The following is a 21,713-nucleotide window of genomic DNA, read 5'->3' as shown; positions in this document are numbered from 1 at the left end:
CTTCACCCGATGCCGGTGCTTATGTAGTTACATTGTGTATCTTGGGTTGCCCTATTATGCATATTCTTTTATTTCCTTTTCTTTTCATGCACTTCATGATCTGTTGAGTTGCTTGCAGAAAAATACTTTTTACTGTACCTCGGTACACGTGACAATAAACAAATCCAACCCAATCCAATCCAATCCCAGACCTGCCCTGCACACCCCCACGCTTCAAGTCTCCCCTTCACCTTTTTTTCATGGGCATGGGCCCTCTCGGACTCTGACCCTTGGCAGTGCCACCCTGGCACTCGGGCATCCTTGCACTGGCACCCAGACAGTGCCAACCTGTTACCTTGGTAGTGCCAGGATAGCTGTGCCAAGGTGCCCAAATTCCAGGGAGTGGGCCTGGGGGGCATCCTGCACTGACCCCGATCATTGGTCTCCGATGGCCTGGGAGACCCCCCAGATGCTGTTTCGCCTGGTCCACGTTGGTGTGGATCTGTGCTGAATGGCGCCCGGCTGCAGCCTCACTGGGGAGGCCAATGGATCCTGCAAGATCGGTGGATGCTGGGTAAGTTTGGTAAGTTTAAATGGGCGAGATTCTGACTCTGATGCCTTGTGGGACTTGGGTGAATCCCACAAGGCACGGATGCAGCCGGGAGGTCCGCGAGCGAGCTCTCCCGTGATTCACCAGCCGCATTACACTCAAGCGCCCTTTAAGCACCTCCTCCCTTCCAGAACCCCCACCTGTCACCCCTCCTAACCTCCCAGAGGTTCCTACTTAACTGCCCTGCACATCCCACACCCTTCAAAACCCCCCTCCACCCTCCTTTCATCGGCGTGGACCCGCTCAGGCCCTGACCCCTGGCAGTGCCACTCAGGCTCCCTGGCACTGGAACCCTGGCACCCAGGCAGTGCCAACCGGGCACCTGGGCAGTGCCAAGGTGCCCGCTTTCCAGGGGAAGGGCCAGGGAGCCACCCTGCACTCCGAGGGCAGCACAGTGGCTAGCACTGCTACCTCACAGCTCCAGGGTCCAGGGTTCAATTCCGATGTCAGGTGACTGTGGAGTTTGCACATTCTCTCCGTGTCTGTGTGGATTTCCTCCGGGTGTTCCGGTTTCCTCCCATAGTCCTAAGATGTGCAGGTTAGGCGGGTTGGCCATGCTAAATTGTCCCTCAGTGTCCAAAAGGTTAGGTGGGGTTACTGGGATGGGGTGGAGGCGCGGGCTTAAGTAGGGTGCTCTTTCGAAGGGACGGTGCCGACCCAATGGGCTGAATGGTTTCCTTTTGCACTGCAGGGATTCTATGATAATCCCTGACCACCCAGGCATCTCCAATGGCCTGGAAGACCCCCCGCCTCCCGTCTCACCTGCTCCACGTTTCTGTGGACCAACACTGTTCGGCACCTGGCTGCAGCCTCCACTGGGGAGGCCGGAGAATCGAGGGACGCCATTGTATCCCGAAGATCTACTTCAGGGAGCGCCCTTTGGTCCCGCCCCTTTTGGGCAGAGTTCCGTCTCCGTCGCCACGCAGCACTTGTGCGAATCCCGCGAGGCGCAGAGACTGACCAGTGGCCCGGTGAGAGGTCTCTCCCGAGATTCTCCGGCCGCATTGTGCTCTCGCCTGAGCGCAACACGGCCAGAGCATCGCGCCCTGTGGGTGCAGTTGTTAGTGCGGTCATTGGGAGGTTGAGCGGCCATTGAGTGGTTGAGGCCAAATCCCTTCGCTCGTCCCCTCTGCGGGCAATGTCACCGTAAATATTGTTAATTTAATGTAGGATTATTGAAGGAAGAAAAGCTACAAGATTAACGGTGACAAAATATTTGAAAACTGCCCCTGTAACTCGATTAATACATTACAGCAAACTAACTGTAGAATCTGCACAGAGGGACCACAAGGAAACGGTAGGTGGGATACAAAACTGTGGCTAATGACATCTGCGACTTCTCTATTCCACTCCCAAAGGGCACTCCCATCCTGATCTTCCTTTAGGCTGGGTTTCTTATACTACGCAGGACTCCCTTGTTGAGGGGAAGCCCCACCCCGTTATCGGGGGAGTTTGTACTCAGCTGAGGTCACGGTGGACCCTGTGGTCCATACCCCGTGACCTTCACGGGGGTTGTAACAATAACACAACTATATTTTCTGCATATTTTCAGATCCTATCGGCAGCACCACTTACTTCAGATTGACTTTCTTCCAATGGAATAAGATAAGCATTTCTGCATTTTAAATAAAAAGCTTTATCTGTTTTGTGGACGTATGTTGGGGGGCTTGAAGCCTCATCAGTGACCTGTAAATTGTCTTCAAACCCTGCTGAGTTTATCTCCACAAATTGAGGATTACGGTGGAACAGTTCATTCTGCCACGTCCCAGGTGATTTATTAGCACCAGAGTTGAGTTCTCCTGAACCTAACACGGGCAATGATCAAAGACGGCAATCATTGTGATCTCATTCTATAGCAGTCCTGGGGCTACAGATTTAGAAACCAACACAGTTCCACTCCTGCAGTTAAGAGGAGGATATGGGCCAACTTTCCTGTGTAAACAGTTAACTATTTATCCACCAGATTCATCTTAGAATGATGTTGACTCAAGGAGGCAGTTGAATTTCATCTTCTGAATTCAGTTAGCGACCGGATTCCTCATTGATCAGTAAAAATTGGAAGGGACCCCAAACATTAGTCATAGATGTTAAATGGATTGTGGAGATGTTATTACAACAACTAAGGAAGGGCCATGGTAGAACAATTCAACTACCATCAGCCCACCCTGATAACAAAAGGGAGCTGCGACTGTGGTCAGGGGCTTCTACTCTCTTGATGGATGTAGTGAGTTTCTGAACAGGATTAGGCCTGACGGAGGTCCAGTGGCCTCCATCATTGATTAACCTGTTGATAGTTAAGTGTCAAAGCTCCAACACTCGTAACCGGTCAGGTAAAGGATTGGATTGGATTTGTTTATTGTCATGTGTACCGGGGTATAGTGAAAGTATTTTTCTGCGAGCAGCTCAAACAGATCATTTAGTACATGAAAACATAGAACATAGAACATTACAGTGCAGTACAGGCCCTTCGACCCACGATGTTGCACCGTCCTGTGAAACCCTTCTAAAGTCCCTCTACACTATTCCCTTATCGTCCATATGCCTATCCAATGACCATTTGAATGCGTTTAGTGTTGGCGAGTCCACTACTGTTGCAGGCAGGGCATTCCACGCCCTTACTACTCTCTGAGTAAAGAACCTACCTCTGACATCTGTCCTATATCTATCTCCCCTCGATTTAAAGCTATGTCCTCTCGTGCTGGACATCACCATCCGAGGAAAAAGGCTCTCGATGTTCACCCTATCTAATCCTCTGATCATCTTGTATGCCTCAATTAAGTCCCCTCTTAACCTTCTTCTCTCTAACGAATACAGCCTCAAGTCCTTCAGCCTTTCCTCATATGATCTTCCCTCCATACCAGGCAACATTCTTGTAAATCTCCTCTGTACCCTTTCCAATGCTTCCACATCCTTCCTATAATGTGGCGACCAGAACTACACACAATACTCCAAATGCGGCCGCACCAGAGTTTTGTACAACTGCAACATGACCTCATGGCTCCGAAACTCAATTCCTCTACCAATAAAAGCTAACACACCGTACGCCTTCTTAACAACCCTCTCAACCTGGGTGGCAACTTTCAGGGATCTATGGACATGGACACCGAGATCTCTCTTCTCGTCCACACTACCAAGAATCTTACCATTAGCCCAGTACTCTGCCTTCCTGTTATTCCTTCCAAAATGAATCACCTCACACTTTCTGCATTAAACTCCATTTGCCACCTGTCAGCCCAGCTCTGCAGCTTATCTATGTCCCTCTGTAACTTGTAACATCCTTCTGCACTGTCCACAACTCCACCGACTTTAGTGTCATCTGCAAATTTACTCACCCATCCTTCTACGCCCTCCTCCAGGTCATTTATAAAAATGACAAACAGCAACGGCCCCAAAACAGATCCTTGTGGCACACCATTAGTAACTGGACACCAGTCAGAGCATTTCCCATCAACCACCACTCTTTGTCTTCTATCAGCTAGCCAATTTCTGACCCAAACTGCTAAATCTACTGCAATCCTTTCCTCTACATCTCTGGAACTTTTCGGAGGCCTATAGAAAAGCCCTAGCAGGGTGACCTCTCCTTTCCTGTTTCTTAACTCAGCCCATACTACCTCAGTATTCGAGTCCTCATCAAATGTCCTCTCAGCCACCGTAATACTGTCGTTGACTAACAATGCCACCCCTCCCCCTCTCTTACCACCTTCCCTGAGCTTACTGAAATATCTAAACCCCGGCACCTGCAACAACCATTCCTCGCCCTGCTCTATCCATGTCTCCGAAATGGCCACAACATCGAAGTCCCAGGTACTAACCCATGCCGCAAGCTCACCCACCTTATTCCGGCTGCTCCTGGCATTGAAGTAGAGGCACTTTAGACCACCTTCCTTCCTGCCGGTACACTCCGAGTGCCTGTAACAAGTCGGGTGGTTGATAACCCGAGACACCTGGTCGGGGCTAGCAGCGGGGCCCTGTGAACTTCGGCATCGCGGGCTTAGCGAATTTCGCTAAGCCCGCGCGCCAAAGTTAGCGACGGCTGACGCATATGATGACGTCAGCCGCGCATGCGCGGATTGGACGGCTCCAACCCGCGCATGCGCGGATGACGTCACCACGCATATCCGTGAAACCCGCGCATGCGCGGGCCGGTATGCCCCTCAGCCGCCCCGCGGACTGATCCAGCGGGGCGGCGTGGTGCGGCCGTGCCAATCGGTGCCATGGTTCCCCAGAACGACACTTTGCGGCCGTTCTCACGAACTGTGAGAGCAGGTGTGTTACAGTTTGTGAAAATGGCCGTAAAGGCCTGGGAATTCGGCCCATCGGCTAGGGGAGAATCGCTGCTCGCCATAAAAAAACGGCGGGGGGCGGGCGTGGAGGGGGGAGAATAGCGGGACGTTGGGAAAAATGTTGGGAAGGCCCTCCCGCTATTCTCCGACCCGTCGTGGGGGGCGGAGAATCGCGCCCAATAACTCTATTTGTTCTAGCTCTAAGTTTCCACCCTAGCTCCCTGAATTCCTGCCTTACATCCCTATCCCCTTTTCTACCTATGTCATTGGTACCTATGTGGACCACGACTTGGGGCTGCTCCCTCACCCCCTTAAGGATCCCGAAAACACGATCTGAGACATCGCTGACCCTGGCACCTGGGAGACAACACACCAACCGTGAGTCTCTCTCGTTCCCACAGAATCTCCTATCTATCCCCCTAACTATGGAGTCTCCAATAACTAATGTTCTACTCCTTTCCCCCCTTCCCTTCTGAGCAACAGGGACAGACTCTGTGCCAGAGACCTGTACCCCACGGCTGACCCCTGGTAAACCGTCCCCCCCAACAGTATCCAAAGCGGTATACCTGTTACTAAGGGGAACGACCACAGGGGATCCCTGTATTAACTGATTACCCCCAGCCCCTCTCACCGTCACCCATCTATCTTTATTCTTTGGCGTAACTACCTCCCTGAAGCATCTATCTATGACCCCCTCTGCCTCCCGAATGATCCGAAGTTCATCCAGCTCCAGCTCCAGTTCCCTAACACGGTTTTTGAGGAGCTGGAGTTGGGTGCACTTCCCACAGATGAAATCAGCAGGGACACTGCCGGCATCCCTCACCTCAAACATTCTGCAGGAGGAGCATTGTACCGCCTTCCCTGACATCACCTCTAGATTTAAAAAGAAACAAGAAAAGAAAGGAAGAGTTTACCTGATATTCCCTCAAACCCTTAGGTTAGAGGAGGTGGAAGGGTGGGGGACACTGCAAGTGTAATGTCTCGGGTTTAGCAACCACCCGACTTGTTACAGGCACTCACTGTCCCGACAGGCCCCTGCTCCCGCCGAAAATCCGGAGGCCGCTCCCGCTGAAATGTAAGCAAATTTAAAGGCACTCACTCACCTTCACGACAGGCGCCTGCTCTCGCTTCCCAACCACCGTGGTTTTTTTTGGTTAGAGGAGGAGGTGGGGGGGAAACACTGTAGAAGTATTTCGGGTTTAACTATCACTTGACAACAGCCCCTCCACAAACCACCTTCAAATTAGGCTGACCGCACTGCACGTATGCAAATTTCCCCGGAACAGCCAATCAGTAGCTCTGCTCTGCTGCCCTCTGCTGGAAATCCATAATAGGGCATCACAAGGTACACAATGTAAATACTTAGACATCGGCATCGAGTGAAGCATGCAGGAGTGTAGTATTAATCAGGTCAGTCCATAAGAGGGTCATTTAGGAGTCTGGTAACAGCGGGGAAGAAACTGTTTTTGAATCTGTTCGTGAGTGATCTCAGACTTTTGTATCTCCTGCCCGATGGAAGAAGTTGGAAGAGTGAGTAAGCCGGGTGGGAGGGGATCTTTGATTATGCTGCTCATACAAAAGAGGAATTAGAGAAAACAAGTAATTTTTATAGTTTATTCTTTTATTTTACCGTTTGGCCATCTCGTTCCACATTTAGCACCTTTTATAAACAGCAGGCCCAACAGAATCCTGAATAGTATGGATTTTTAATTACAGCAAACTTACAGCAAGTTTCAATAGTGCCCTCTCTTGTCGGACACTTGTGTCAAGGAATGACTTTCATTCCAACTAGTTACTGGCTGCAAACAGAACTATATGGTCAGCAGAAAGGCAGGCAATTTTTAAACAAGAGAGCTGAATAATAAGGCAGATGAACCAGGAACTCCAAAAAACGTCCTTGGATACATGAGTGCTACAAATTATTAATACTGACCTGAATGCTTTCAAAACATATTTTGTCATAATACATGTCAATACTCTTCAAAATCCACTTCTAATTAAATAGCTCCGTAATTCAAACCAGTAGGGAGAACTTTTTCCGAACTAACTTATTTTATTAGGCGCACAGCTTCTTGTGGTAGGATTAATCATTATTACAAGTGTATTAAAATCCCCAGCAAGGAATTGTTATTACAGATTAACTCAAAGAAGGGAGAGTTGGCGTTGGGTAGCGAGTGCTTAAAATATAAAACCTTTGCTCTCTTTTTGTTGCAATTAATTTAAATTTACAGCACATTTAATTTAGCACAATTTTGACCAGTAACAATTTGGACATATTAAGGAAGTGACTGCGGAACATCATTTAAAAGACGAATGGGCCAAAAGGCATTTGCAATCTAATTTTAATCTGTGGGAATAAATACTATCAGCAGTGAAATTAATGATCTGGATTCTGGATCTGAATGCCTTGGTACCACAATAGACAGTGCTCGACGCACAGAGGAAACATTTTCACTAGCCCATGTTGTAAAAATATTTATGCTGTGAAAGATTCATGTTGCCCGAAAGCTCAATATAAAAGTGTTTAGACTCATGAAACAGCTGGAGTAAAAGCAGATTTATTTACCAAATTCTGGACATGTTTCAACATAAACAACACATTAAAAAGCAGAATAAAGAAGCATTGATAGAAATATGATGGAGCTTTCATTGTTTAATAGCAGCATCCACTACGAGTATCTTGTGTTCCTATTTCCAAGTTAAAATATCGCTGCGATATTAACATGGGCTCCCACAAAAAGCACTGTGGTGCCACAGAAGGATGTAGGCTGTATCTCCTGACACGTTTCTGCAGCTCACAGCTTCTCAGGGAAAGATGATGAACGAATGGAGAGTGGGTGGAAGATTGAACAGGGAGCTTCCACTAGGTAGCTCACCTGTCGCTCCTGCCAGTCAACTGAACCGCTTAATACTCTTTGTTCTGCTTTTTTTAAACATGTTTTGTTTATGTTGAATCGGGTCCAGAATCTGGTAAATAAATCTGCTTTCACATTTGCTGTTGGACACGTTTTTCTGTGCTATTTCACCAGTCTAAACGCTTATATATCGAGCTAAGAGGCAACCTGAACCTTTTACAGCAGATATATTTCTATAACGTGGGCTGAGTGAAAAAGTTCCCTCTGTGCGCAGACCACTATCTACTGTAGTGCCGAGGCATTCAGAGTAGGTGGTTTGAGTCCACGTCTGTGGTACCTTAACTGATCTCTGTGGGGGCACAATTGGCTTCGGTGCTCTGGCTGAAGAACGTGAAAATTCAGCCTAGATTCCTACTATACAGCAGTTTTGTGTGTTTTGGAACTTTGGCAGGATTCTGGAGTCTGCCCATGGAGCGGTGTCTCAGCAAGCGTTCGCACCAGCAGGAGAGGGAAGAGTGAGAGGGAAGAGTGAGAGGGAAGAGTGAGAGAAACGGTTAAAAAAAAAGTGAGGAAAAGATACAATCTGCCCCCAAAAATGCAGAAATCGTTCTAAGCGCAGACAAATAGGATTGCCCCAAAAGGGTCGCGTAAGTGTAAAAAATACTCATGCTATTCTTTCTCAAGCAGTGTTACATTCTCAAAATTATATTATGTGGATTTCAGCAGCCCACTTGAATTAGCAACTGGAATCCAGAAATAAAATTAACTTGGAATCAAATTTCAATTTATTAATGCAAACTTCACTCCTGAATACGCCACATGGGTAAAGGCCTCTTCACATATTGTCCAAAGGAATTTCACAAACACATTTAACATCCAGCAATTTGTAGCCCGAAAACAAAGAACTCAATTTAACCACACGTGTAGTAAGAAAGTATCACTTATAATCAACGACTAGTTGGTAACATAAAAATAAACATTGAATATGCTTTTAAACCATTTAACAGCCTATGCAAATTTCCAGAAGGTATTTTGAAATGGTAACACGTCTGTTAAAAGAGGCGATTAAGTAATTATCAATAAGACAAAACGCGAAATAGTTCTAATCCTCACTGTGCAAGCGGCTCTGACATCCATAAGCGCTGCCAATTAACTGATCACGGTGGTCGTCAGCAAGAATTCATAATGGGAAAAGCCCTTATACTTCTGAAGAAGTGCACATTGTACATTAAATAAGCAATTCAATAAAACAACCAGGAAGGGAAATGGTAAGTTACTTTAGATTGTATGACAAAGATGTATCTTGGTGTCAATGGGGTGTGATTTAATGGGACAAAAACAGAGCCCCGTTTTGGGGGTCTTTGGCAGGGCTTTTCTTGACGCCTGCAGCACGGAGAAAGACCCCGCTATTTAACGGTACTTTGCCGGTTTTTTATTGCCTTGGCGGGAATGCCTCCTTGAGGCCGCACTTCCATACTTTCCTGCACTGACCAGCTCAGTTCGCCAGTGCAGGAAGCATCCCGATCTTACGACCCCCCTCAGGCACTCCACCGCACTGGGACACCCCCCACTGCCCCATTACGGGGTTCTTGAGCCCCACCCCTCACCCCACCTCTTATCGGCAAGGCACCCCACCTGATCCCTGACACGGGCAAACCTGGCACCTGGGTACTGCCAGTCTAGTGGCACCCTGGCAGTGCTCGCTGCTGCCAGCCTGGCAGTGTCACCTGGCCGCCCATTAAATCGTGCCCGATGCCTTTAACAATCAGCAACAATAAATACATGCATAAGGATTTTATCTGTCAAATGGCCAGTTCAAAACCCCAGTTAGCTTGCTGGAGAAGAGGCATGAGGTGCCTGTCAGACAATCATACCTAATGGCTGGTGTGATCAAGAAATGGGTCCACCCATCTTCCCTCTCCAGTACCCTTACAAATAGGATTAGCACGAATGCCGTAAATAATCAAAATAAAATCTTCAAAGATCTCTATCCACGGACACATATTTGCTGAGTTTTTGATAAAACGATGAACAAAGAACAAAGAAAGGTACAGCACAGGAACAGGCCCTTCGGCCCTCCAAGCCCGCGCCGACCATGCTGCCTGCCTAAACTAAAATCTTCTATACTTCCCTGGTCCGTATCCCCCTATTCCCATCCTATTCATGTATTTGTCAAGATGCCCCTTAAACGTCACTATCGTCCCTGCTTCCACCACCTCCTCCGGCAGCGAGTTCCAGGCACCCACTACCCTCTGTGTAAAAAACTTGCCTTGTACATCTCCTCTGAACCTTGCCCCTCGCACCTTAAACTATCCCCCCTAGTAATTGACCCCTCTACCCTGGGAAAAAGTCTATGACTATCCAAGTTGATGGGAGAGCCACGTTTGGCACATCAACTGCCCTTTGGCGAGATTACATCCCTTTTGTGGGATGAATAAATTGGCGGGACTTGATCCTGGAGTATTTATTTAAATAGATCATTTGGTATTCAAAAGTAAAAAGCAATTGAATGCAATGTCCCTATCACCCTATAATGCCCTTTGATGTCGCAACTACATAAGAATGAACTCTTCTCTCACATTCTGAATCTTACCTCCTTAAATTCTAACATACGAGTTTACGAGGCAGCCCGCTAGCTCACGGGAAAGGGTTATCTTTTCCTCACAAATGTCCCCTCAGTGCGACTACATTCAGACTGGGCCTGAGAAACCATACAATATGTATGCGATGGGATTAAAAACATTTTATTCATGGTCCTGTTGGCAATGGTAGCGGAGATCGGACAGAGACATCTGGTACATCGGTTGTTTGTTGGCATGCAATTTTTATGCTGATACAAAGGATAGGTAATGGCACATAACAGATGGTTTACCAAGTGAGTTTATTCAAATTACAACTTGGATTTTCAGCCCCTCCCTTTTGTTTTTGACGTCCTTACCATACCTTGCTGAGCTGTTGTGCCCACACTCCCTGTGGATACAGAGGCTAAGAGACAACATTTTAAATTGGTAGCCAGACCAGACCAGGCTTTCTGCACCCATTTTATCAACATCTCCATTGGACTATAGTCGGCCTGGAAGATGGCACCGCCGTATCTATTTCAGAACAAGGCGGTTAAAGTCCTGATCAATTTAAATACCTGACCTTGTTACTTCAAGCAACGGGATTAGAATAGAGTTACAGCTGGGGAGCTAACACAAATGGCTTTCTACTGAATTGATATTTTAAACTAGCTTCAATGCCCAAAAGTAACTGAGAGAAAAGTTACGCAAAGATAGCAATTAAGAGAAAGGATTTGGTTTCAATTGCTAAAGGCAGATGAACACGGAAATGTACAATTCGTAGCACACTAATTATTTACTACGTGACATTAAATTAGTGACATGAGCATTGAATTGACTGCTCCACAGCACAATAAGATCACCTGCTCTGTAGAAGCTGGCTTTTCATTTTTAAAATGCCAGGTGGAAAACAATATCACTCAAGTCACATTATAAAGCTTAAATAAGCACATCTCTGCAATGCACTGAACATGCAAATTAACATTGGCATCAAGCAGCAAGAGACATTACATTTGAATGAACAAGAACTTCTACCTGCAGGCTTCACTTGAACCCTTAGGACACACATAGGTAAAACCAACGAAAGCACCTATTTTTAAAAGCAAGCAGCTCCACTGGAGTATTCTACAACTACAGACAACAAATGAACAGGTTGCTATGGAACGTCAAGGAGACTGTTTCTCTTGGGTCAATTTACGGTTCGCCGAAGTGAAACATCAAAGGTAGCCCAGGCTATGTCGGGAGCTGAGAAATGAGTTACACACATCTCCAATTACTCTACGGAACAATAATCTTTAAGGGCAAAACGCATGATCCACTTTATCTCTCCCTGCCAGCATGTTGTGCATTTAAAAGCTGCCTGTCCACTCCATAATGGATCCTCAGTCAAACCGTGCTCAATCCCGGAGATAAAAAGCCTTGGTGACTTATTGCAGCTTCTATCGCTCACACAGCATTCTTGCTCGTACGATGATGTTTGCTGGAGACAAACGCTTATCTCAACAATTGGCTGGAACAGATTAGTATGAGCTGTGTGTTCTTTCTATTCCGATAGGAGGAGATTTACTCACCTATTAATTTCTCCCCACAGAGCTTCATAGCATCAGGTTACCTTTGATTTGGGCCCAAATGATGGCCTAGGGAGAGGAAAGAAAAACAACAAAATGAGTGGCGTCAGCAAGTCACAGTGACATTAAGTAACACAATAACTCTGATTATGTACAGCTCATAAGTGGAGTCTAATTATAACCAATTGTATCATCAGCTTTATTCAACTTTCCAGCAGAAGCATTTAAAGAGCACCTCACAGTAAAAGAAACCAATCAGATTATTTAATCCAACAAATTGTTTGGTAATGGGATTGCAAAACAACTGTGGTTGAGCTCCTTGCCTTTCTAACAGCATTTAGACATACACCCAAGTTTTGCATTTACAAAGTATATATACTTTTAGACCAGTAGCCCCTATCCTTTCACTTACAAACCATTTGGAAAATCAAATATGAAATTCCAACAAAAAGTTGACTTTCGGAAACAGGCGGAGTACTTTTTCTCACTCAACCTTTCATTGACCTTAGTTCCCAGCGATACAGCTCAGTGATAGCAGTTGTGCTGCATTGCATTGTTACTACAGGAATATGGCCAGACAAACACAGCCTCTATACATCACTCTGTGCAAGCACATTTAAACTGGTGCGCTTAGTAACCCATCAACCTCCAAACACTGCTGAAACTTTTACTGTCAACCCCTTGGTCATTTTGTTCTGGCTATCGACTGTGAGAAGACAGAAAACCTAGCCCACGATAATTAAACTTGAATAACAGTCACATCTACTCCAGATTCTAGCTGCACAATTGTTACAGTTCCACTGGGGCCAGCAAGGGGCCGCCTACCTGCCCAATCGACCTTCCAACAGGTGAGACAAATCTAGACAACTTGTGTGAAATTTGGCAAAACTGCTCCACTTGCACTTGAGATGGTGAAGTTACGTCACATTAATGTAGCAAGCACAGTTAAGGTCTTTTTAAAAAATGAATTTAGAGTACCCAATTTTTTTTTCAATTAAGGGACAATTTAGCATGGCCAAACCACCTACCCAGGCCATAAGAATATAAGAACTAGGAGCAGGAGTAGGCCATCTGGCCGCACAAACCTGCTCCGCCATTCAATGAGATCATGGCTGATCTTTTGTGGATTCAGCTCCACTTTCCGGCCTGAACACCATAACCCTTAATCCCTTTATTCTTCAAAAAACTATCTATCTTTATCTTAAAAAACATTTAATGAAGGAGCCTCAACTGCTTCACAGGGCAAGGAATTCCATAGATTCACAACCCTTTGGGTGCAGAAGGTCCTCCTAAACTCAGTCCTAAATCTACTTCCCCTTATTTTGAGGCTATGCCCCCTAGTTCTGTTTTCACCTGCCAGTGGAAACAACCTGCCCGCATCTATCCTATCTATTCCCTTCATAATTTTATATGAAAATGAAAATGAAATGAAAATCGCTTATTGTCACGAGTAGGCTTCAATGAAGTTAGTGTGAAAAGCCCCTAGTCGCCACATTCCGGCACCTGTCCGGGGAGGCTGGTACGGGAATTGAACCGTGCTGCTGGCCTGCGTGGTCTGCTTTAAAAGCCAGCGATTTAGCCAAGTGAGCTAAACCAGCCCCCTAGTTCTGTTTTCACCCACCAGTGGAAACAACCTGCCCACATCTATCCTATCTATTCCCTTCATACTTTTATATGTTTCTATAAGATCCCCCTCATCCTTCTAAATTCCAACGAGTACAGTCCCAGTCTACCCAACCTCTCCTCGCAATCCAACCCCTTCAGCTCTGGGATTAACCTAGTGAATCTCCTCTGCACACCCTCCAGCGCTAGCATGTCCTTTCTCAGGTAAGGAGATCAAAACTGAACACAATACTCCAGGTGTGGCCTCACTAACACCTTATACAATTGCAGCATAACCTCCCTAGTCTTAAACTCCATCCCTCTAGCAATGAAGGACCAAATTCCATTTGCCTTCTTAATCACCTGTTGCACCTGTAAATCAACTTTTTGCGACTCATGCACTAGCACACCCAGGTCTCTCTGCACAGCAGCATGTTTTAATATTTTATCATTTAAATACTAATCCCTTTTGCTGTTATTCCTACCAAAATGGATAACCTCACATTGTTCAACATTGTATTCCATCTGCCAGACCCTAGCCCATTCACTTAACCTATCCAAATCCCTCTGCAGACGTCCGGTATCCTCTGCACTTTTTGTTTCATCACTCATCTTAGTGTCGTCTGCAAACTTGGACACCTTGCCTGTGGTCCCAACTCCAAATCATCTATGTGAATTGTGAACAATTGTGGGCCCAACACTGATCCCTGAGGGACACCACTAGCTACTGATTGCCAACCAGAAAAACACCCATTAATCCCCACTCTTTGCTTTCTATTAATTAACCAATCCTCTATCCATGCTACTACTTTACCCTTAATGCCATGCATCTTTATCTTATGCAACAACCTTTTGTGTGGCATCTTGTCAAAGGCTTTCTGGAAATCCAGATGTACCACATCCATTGGCTCCCCGTTATCTACCGCTCTGGTAATGTCCTCAAAACATTCCACTGAATTAATAAGGCACGACCTGCCCTTTATGAACCCATGCTGCATCTGCCCAATGGGATAATTTCCATTCAGATGCCTCGCTATTTCTTCCTTGATGATAGATTCCAGCATCTTCCCTACTACTGAAGTTAAGCTCACTGGCCTATAATTACACGTTTTCTGCCTACCTCCTTTTTTAAACAGTGGTGTCACGTTTGCTAATTTCCAATCCACCGAGACCACCCCAGAGTCTAGTGAATTTTGGTAAATTATCACTAGTGCATTTGCAATTTCCCTATCCATCTCTTTTAGCACTCTGGGATGCATTCCATCAGGGCCAGGAGACTTGTCTACCTTTAGCCCCATTAGCTTGCCCATCACTACCTCCTGAGTGATAACAATCATCTCAAGGTCCTCACCTGTCAAAGCCTCATTTCTATCAGACACGAGGAGAATGTGCAAATTCCACACGGACAGTGACCCGGGGCCGGGATCAAACCCGGGTCCTGGGCGCCATGAGGCTGCAGTGATAACCACTGCGTCACCATGCCGCCCTAAGTTCTTCTTGATGGTCAAGGCAAGCGAACGCCTTTCAGGAAATACCTGGAAGGCTATTATTTGAAATCTCTGCTGATCAATCAAATCAATCAATTAATCAATCAATCTCACACTTTCCATTATTCCAGTCAGTAATAGGATCAAGTTGGGGGAGGCAGAAAAAAAAACACCTCTCAAAGAGTCAGGTCAAAAGTATCAGAGAGCTGTTACGCCATTGTCCCTTTCATCTGACCAGAAAAGTTCAATAAAGGAGAGACTGATTTAAACCTAGCTCTCAAGCTAGTATGGTAATGACCATAGGCTGCTTTCCCCTTTGAGGGGGAGAGTTGACTGGTGGCAATTTCACCACACCTTAGGTGAGGGGCAAGGTTGGGAAGGTGGGGCCTTAATGAATAACCTTAGCTGGTACGGTAATTGAACCCACGCTGTTGGCCTTGCTCTGCATCAGGAACCAGCTATCTAGCCAAGTGAGCTAATATCAAGTCAGTTGAAGAAGAGTGAATTGTAAAAGCTACTCTCCTGCTCACTGCAAGGCATGAAACCACATCAGGTTACTGCATATGCAAACTAATGAGGATGGTTACTCATCAGGTAACTAGTCACACACTGCCAATCAATTAGATTGATTCCAGAGATGAGGGGTCTGTCTTACGAAGAGAGATTGAGCAGTTTAAGCCTGTACACTCTCGGGTTTGAAAGAATGAGGGGAGATCTAATTGAGATATTCAAGATGATGAAAGGTATTGACAAAGTAGGCAGAGGGCGGATGCTGCCTCTTGTGGAAAAACCTAGAACAAAAGATCCTAGTTTTAGGATAAGGGATAGCAGATTTAAACACATGAGGAGAAACTATTTTGCTCAAAGGGTTGTGAATCAATGGAATTCACTGCCCCAGAGTGTGGTGGATGCCAGGACATTGAGTAAATTTAAGGAGCAGGTCGGCAGATTATTAATTAGTGATGGATTGAAGGGTCAGGTTTGAGGGACTACTCCTGCTTCTAGTTTTTAATGTCAATGTATAGAATATCTGAACCACCCAAAGAGTTGGGGACCCCTATATATGCTTTTGATACTTCTAAACTTGACTATTCCAATGAACTCCTAGTTGGTTTTCCACATTCCATCTACCCTCTGTAAACCTGAGATCATTATGTGGCTGAATACCCTGTTATATTTCTAACACTACCTTTCAAACATTTTACCCTGCTAAAAGCATTATAAAAATAAAAGTTGCTTTTGTTGATAATGTTACTGGAATTAAATGGCAAGCACAACAAATATCCATTGTTTTCAGAGTTTTGACGAGAAGAGTCACTATTTTCAGTGATACTTTATGTCACCAGAATACACAAAACTGCTCCAGCAAGTGGCTGTCCTGGGGGAAAATGCTGCTGCTGATTGTCTTGGCAATGAAGAGAATTTCCCTCCGTAGCCTATATCATTTTTTTCCTTTTGTCGCACCCAAACACACTGACACTCCAAGAACACATATTGACATTAAGCCAACATTGGAAATAATAACGGAAGCAAACAAGAAGTTGAGGTGTGTTTTATAACACACTCCTGAATCTGAAAAGAAACAAAGGAGGTGGGAAAACATTGTGGTTTGGGGAGGATATTTCAGGAGAATGGGATCCAGGTGCTCGAAGACGAGCCTGCCAATGGTGGGGCAAAGGGATGGGGGAGGGGCGGCCCAAGAGACATTTGAAAGTAACGTAGAATTTAGGGAGATGGGCTTTGCAGAACTGGAGGAGGTTACGGAGAGAGGGATGAAGCAGAGAAGGGATGTAAATACAAAAAGGACTGTAACAATTTGGAGGATTGGGTAGAATCATAGAACCCCTACAGTACAGAAGGAGGCCATTTGGCCCTTCAAGTCTGCACTGACCCCCCAAAGGTGCACCAACCCAGGCCCACACCCTCGTCCTATTCCCCGGAACCCTACGTAGCATTTTTTGGACACTAAGGGACAATTTATCATGGCCAATCCACCTAACCTGCACATCTTTGGACCGTGGGAGGAAACCAGAGCACCCGGACAAAACCCACGCAGTCATGGGGAGAGAGTGCAAACCCTACACAGGCAGTCACCCGAGGTCAGAATTGAACCCGGGACCCTGGCACTTTGAGGCAGCAGTGCTAACCACGGGCCACCGTAACTCCCTAGACCAAAAAAGCGAAATAAATATTAAACAGCATTATTCTTTGTAGCAGATTTAGGCCACAAGCTCATTTTCAATATGTTACCTCTACATTTCCTCTGGGATGAAGTAGCTGTCATAATATCCACTCATGTATATCATGAGATGCAGACAGGCAGTGATTGACACACAGGGGGCGGGATTCTCCTCTACCCGGCGTGACGGGGGGTCCCGGCGTAAGGGAGTGGTGCCAACCACTCCGGGGTCGGGCCTCCCCAAAGGTGGGGAATTCTCCGCACCTTTGGGGGCTAGCCCCGCGCCGGAGTGGTTGGCACCAGAAGACTGGCACATAAAACCGGCGCCAGCGGCCTTTCAGGTCCGCCGCCCGGCAGCGGGGCTGGCCGAAAGGCTTTCGCCGGTCGGCGCATGCGCCGGCGGTGACATCAGCGGCCAGCTGCCGCTGACGTCACCATCGGCGCATGCGCGATGTGGGTTTCTCTTCCGCTTCCGCCATGGTGGAGGCCGTGGCGGCGGCGGTGGAGAAAGAGTGCACCCAGGGCACTGGCCCGGGGTCTGAGCGGGGGGCCCCGATCGCGGGCCTGGCCACCGTGGGGGCACCCCCCGGGGCCCGGTCGCGCCGCCGATCCCGCCGCCACCAGAGGTGGTTCAAACCTTGGCGGCGGGAGAGGCCTCCCAGCAGCGGGACTTCGGCCCATCCGGGCCGGAGAATCGCCGCAGGGGCCTCGCCGATCGGAGTGGCGTGATTCCGGCCCCCGCCAATTCCCAGGTGGTGGAGAATCTCTGCCACGGCGGGGGCGGGATTTTCGGCGGCCCCAGGCGATAGGGTCGGAGAATTTCGCCCAGGATAACCAATGAACACACACGACACAGAACAACCAATCACCAGACAGGACACCACCGCTATAAAGCCCACAGGGCATTAAGGCTCTCCCTCTCTCACAGGACACGGCTAGGGAGATAGTCACAGTGCACAGGCCAATGAACATCATCACCATGTGGTAGAGAGCTAGTCTGGTCAAGCCAGTAGGAGGTTAATAGAGTGTCAACCCACAGCAGATTATGTACAGCAATCAACAGGTTCAATAAAACAGTGTTGGACCATCTCCTGTGTCGGAAGCCTGTTTCTCATTTTACTGCATCCAGTTGCAGTCGATGTTAGACCAACATAGATAACACATCAGTAGCAACATTTTTTCTTTCCTTTGAATGTTGAGCATGTTTGGAGTTTTGACGTTACATGTAGAATGTGGAATCAGAGACAAAGCTCCATTGGAACAGAACAGCATTAATTTCTTTGGAAGTAGTGTTGCGAATTACGAATGATGAAGAAGTCTTCTGAACACAGGGGCAGAAAATCCCCCCCCCCCCCCCAACACACACACACACACAGGGGGTGGGATTCTCTGATCCTGAGGCTAAGTATTGACGCCGTCGCGTTTCTCGACGGCGTCAACATGGCCCCAGGATTAGCAATTCTGGCCTCTCCGATGGGGCCGGCCTCTCACTCCCTGGGCCTATTTTATGCGCCGGTCCCTGAACCCCCGCGCCATGTTGCGTCGGGGCCGCACATTGAGGGAAGCCACCGCGCATGTGCGGATTGGCGCGGTGCACAGTTCAGGGCGGGATGGGAGGTTGGAGCGGCGTGAACCACTCCAGCGCCGTGCTGGCCCACTGTAGGGGCCAGAATCAGTACTCCCAGCGGCCTGTTCACGTCGTTGTGAGACACAGCGGCGTTTCCGACGACGTGGACACTCTGCTGCCGAATGGGAGAATCCCGCCCACTATTTCCGCCATTGACTCCATTGCCATTCCCTTGTCTGTATTGTATAATCAGTCCGTATTGTATATCATAAGCACTTTAATCACAGAAAATGGTTCATCTTCAAGAATTAGGAACACATAAACATAGAAGCAGGAGGAGGCCATTCAGTCCATCGAGCCTGCTCTGCCATTCATTATGATCATGGCTGATTATCAAGTTCAATACCCTGATCCCGCCTTTCCCCAAATCCCTTAAGTCCCAAGAGCTATGTGTAATTCCTTCTTGAAATCACACAAAGTTTTGGCCTCAACTAAATTCTGTACTAGTAAATTCCATAGATTCACCTCTCCCTGGGTGAAGAAATTTCTCCTCACCCCTTATCCTCAAACATCCCTTGTTCTGGACTCCCCCACCATCGGGAACATTCTTTCTGAATCTGCCCTGTCTAATGCTGTTAGAATTTTGTAAATTTCTATGAGATCCCCTCTCACTCTTCTAAACTATAAAGAACATAATCATAACCGATTTAATCTCTCCTCATAGGACAATCCCACCATCCCAGTAATCAGCCTGGTAAACCATCGCTGCACTCCCTCCATAGCAAGAACATCCTTCCTCAGATAAGGACACCAAACCTGCACACAATACTCCAGGCATTCCGGAAGGATTTGTGCCTTTTAAAACACACTGCCCCTTCAAGGGCTAATGCTGGTTGCTGCTGTTCCTGGAAAAGATAGTGGGCAGGGTTTTCCAGTTCCGTCCGCTCCGAGGCTGGAAATCCCTACCCAAGGTTGGTGGACCTTTCGCTGGTCTGTCAAATCTTCCGTCCAGCCTGCGCCGATTTCTGTGCCAGGCAGGACTGCAAAATTTACACCGGTTGTTCACAAGAAAAGATAACTGAGCAGTTTTAAAGATTTTGGACGCCTCTTGGCCCTGGAGGATTGTTTATAAAAAGGGTCACATGGTGGGTCATGACTTTGAGAAAATAAACACGCCGAGAAAACGGTGTTCAAAAGCTGGTTTTGGTGATGCATTGGAGGAGAAACAAAGAGGATCAACAGCCTGTGTAAAGAAAACAATTGCTCTTGACAATCTAGAGCCAGCACACAGCTGGAAGGGCTGATGGCACAACACTAACAACACAGCCCAGAACCAGCACTTGGTTGATCCCACATTGGAAATCCCAGGCCTCGACCTCCCACGCCGGCCAGTTGGTCAAACCATTAACTTTTCACCTCCCGGCAGAATTCCTCTTTTGTTTTGCTGTTTGCGTGAGAGTTAGGGCATTTAGAAAGAGCAATTATTATACTTACCGAAGAAATGTGGGCATTGAGTGGCCATTCTGGGGTTAATAGGTAAAGCACATAACTGGCTGTATGGCTGTGCTGGAGAAATAATTTAACTGCATGTTGTGACATTGTGGAATAGTAGGACGAGAGGCTGACGGCGCACTTCTCCCATCTGGGTCGTAACATGTAGCATACCATGGAACCAGAAAATTTGGATTCCAAAATGTATTTAACTTGATGACTTTGGACTGAAATACAGAACAATGCGGTATAAAATTTTGTTCCTCTTAATTTATGTAACTTCAAAGCACAAGCTACACACAAAACATGTTGCAGCATTGTGCATCTGCAAACGATGCTGAAATATGTCAATTACATTGAAATGCTACGAGTACTTAATAAGTCACTTATTTCAGCAGTTAACATTGACCAGAATGCAGGTTACCCCAAGGTAATCAATGCAAGTCTTTTTTCCCCTCAATGAAACATTGTGCTGTAAAAATAAGGGATTGTAAAAGTCGTTCTCGTAATAAATCCACATAAAAATTTGGTGCAATTTGTAGTCAATTACCTTCCTGCATACTTCAGTGAACAAGGTTCCACTCTGACTAACGAGCGACTGAGACTAAATAGATTTTCCTTTTTTTGCGCTATTTATGTGGTTAGTAAAGGTGGTTTTACCTGACCCATTTCCCGTTGCCACAGCACACTGTCATTGGAAAACCACAAAAGTATGCAAATTCTGTTACCAGATGTATCACAGAAGATCCACTTTGTTCCACACCAAAAAGCTACTCTTAGAACGAGAATACGTGACACGGCAGCACAGTGGTTAGCACTGCTGCCTCACAGCACCAGCAGCAAGGTTTAATTCCGCATTGCCTGTGTGGAGTTTGCACATTCTCTCAGTGTCTACGTGGGTTTCCTCCAGGTGCTGTGGTTTCCTCCCACAGTCCCAAGATGTGCAGTTAGATGGATTGGCCATGCCAAATTGTCACTTAGTGTCCAGAGATGTGCAGGTTAGATTGTGGAGCTACAGGTGTAAGGCGGTGTAAAGTGTTCCTTCAAAGGACTGGTGCAGACTTGATGGGCTGAATGGCCTCCTTCTGCACAGTTGGAGTTCTATGATCAGATGAGAGAGTAAGTGAGATCCCTTTTCACCAAAGACAGAAGGTTGGGGTTCATATGTTGTGCAGGAAATACTTCTGTTCCCTTTTAACACTGCAGGCCAGAACTTGGATTGTTTTTATTTGAACTCTTTCAGTGTGTTATGGGCCAGGGTTTAGAGAACCCCAAAGTGTATCAGTATCATGGAGTTCACCTGACCCACAACGTTTAATAGATTGTGGTTATGGGGAGCACACGGGCCTACTTTACAGGTGTGATGCAGCAGAAATCTACAGTACTTTTAAATGAAAACACTGTTTATTTATGAAACCAGTTAACACTTTATAAACCCACAGCAAACATCTTAACAACTATCAACACCAATAAATCCGCCAAAGAACACAGTACTCTCTGAGTAACTCTTAATCTTTCCTTGCAACATCCA

At 46.6% G+C, this 21,713-nt stretch overlaps 1 protein-coding gene across 3 annotated transcripts in view; it reads right to left on the bottom strand.

Annotated features, from left to right (window-relative positions):
* The window catches only part of atp8b4 (ATPase phospholipid transporting 8B4), a 372,477-nt gene that overhangs the window by 224,630 nt on the left and 126,134 nt on the right, over positions 1 to 21,713 (bottom strand). For 2 of the 3 annotated variants that reach the window (XM_038813489.1, XM_038813490.1), the window contains one exon: positions 11,860 to 11,925. In XM_038813489.1, the coding sequence (XP_038669417.1) occupies positions 11,860 to 11,887 (28 nt within the window). In that variant the 5' untranslated portion in view covers positions 11,888 to 11,925. Of the gene's footprint in view, positions 1 to 11,323; positions 11,396 to 11,859; positions 11,926 to 21,713 lie in introns of those variants that run through there. The other variant, XM_038813487.1, reaches the window with a different exon arrangement.

This window comes from Scyliorhinus canicula, chromosome 12, assembly GCF_902713615.1.
Source record: "Scyliorhinus canicula chromosome 12, sScyCan1.1, whole genome shotgun sequence".
Classification (NCBI taxonomy): Eukaryota; Metazoa; Chordata; class Chondrichthyes; order Carcharhiniformes; family Scyliorhinidae; genus Scyliorhinus; species Scyliorhinus canicula.
This window is presented reverse-complemented; position numbering and strand designations above follow the sequence as displayed.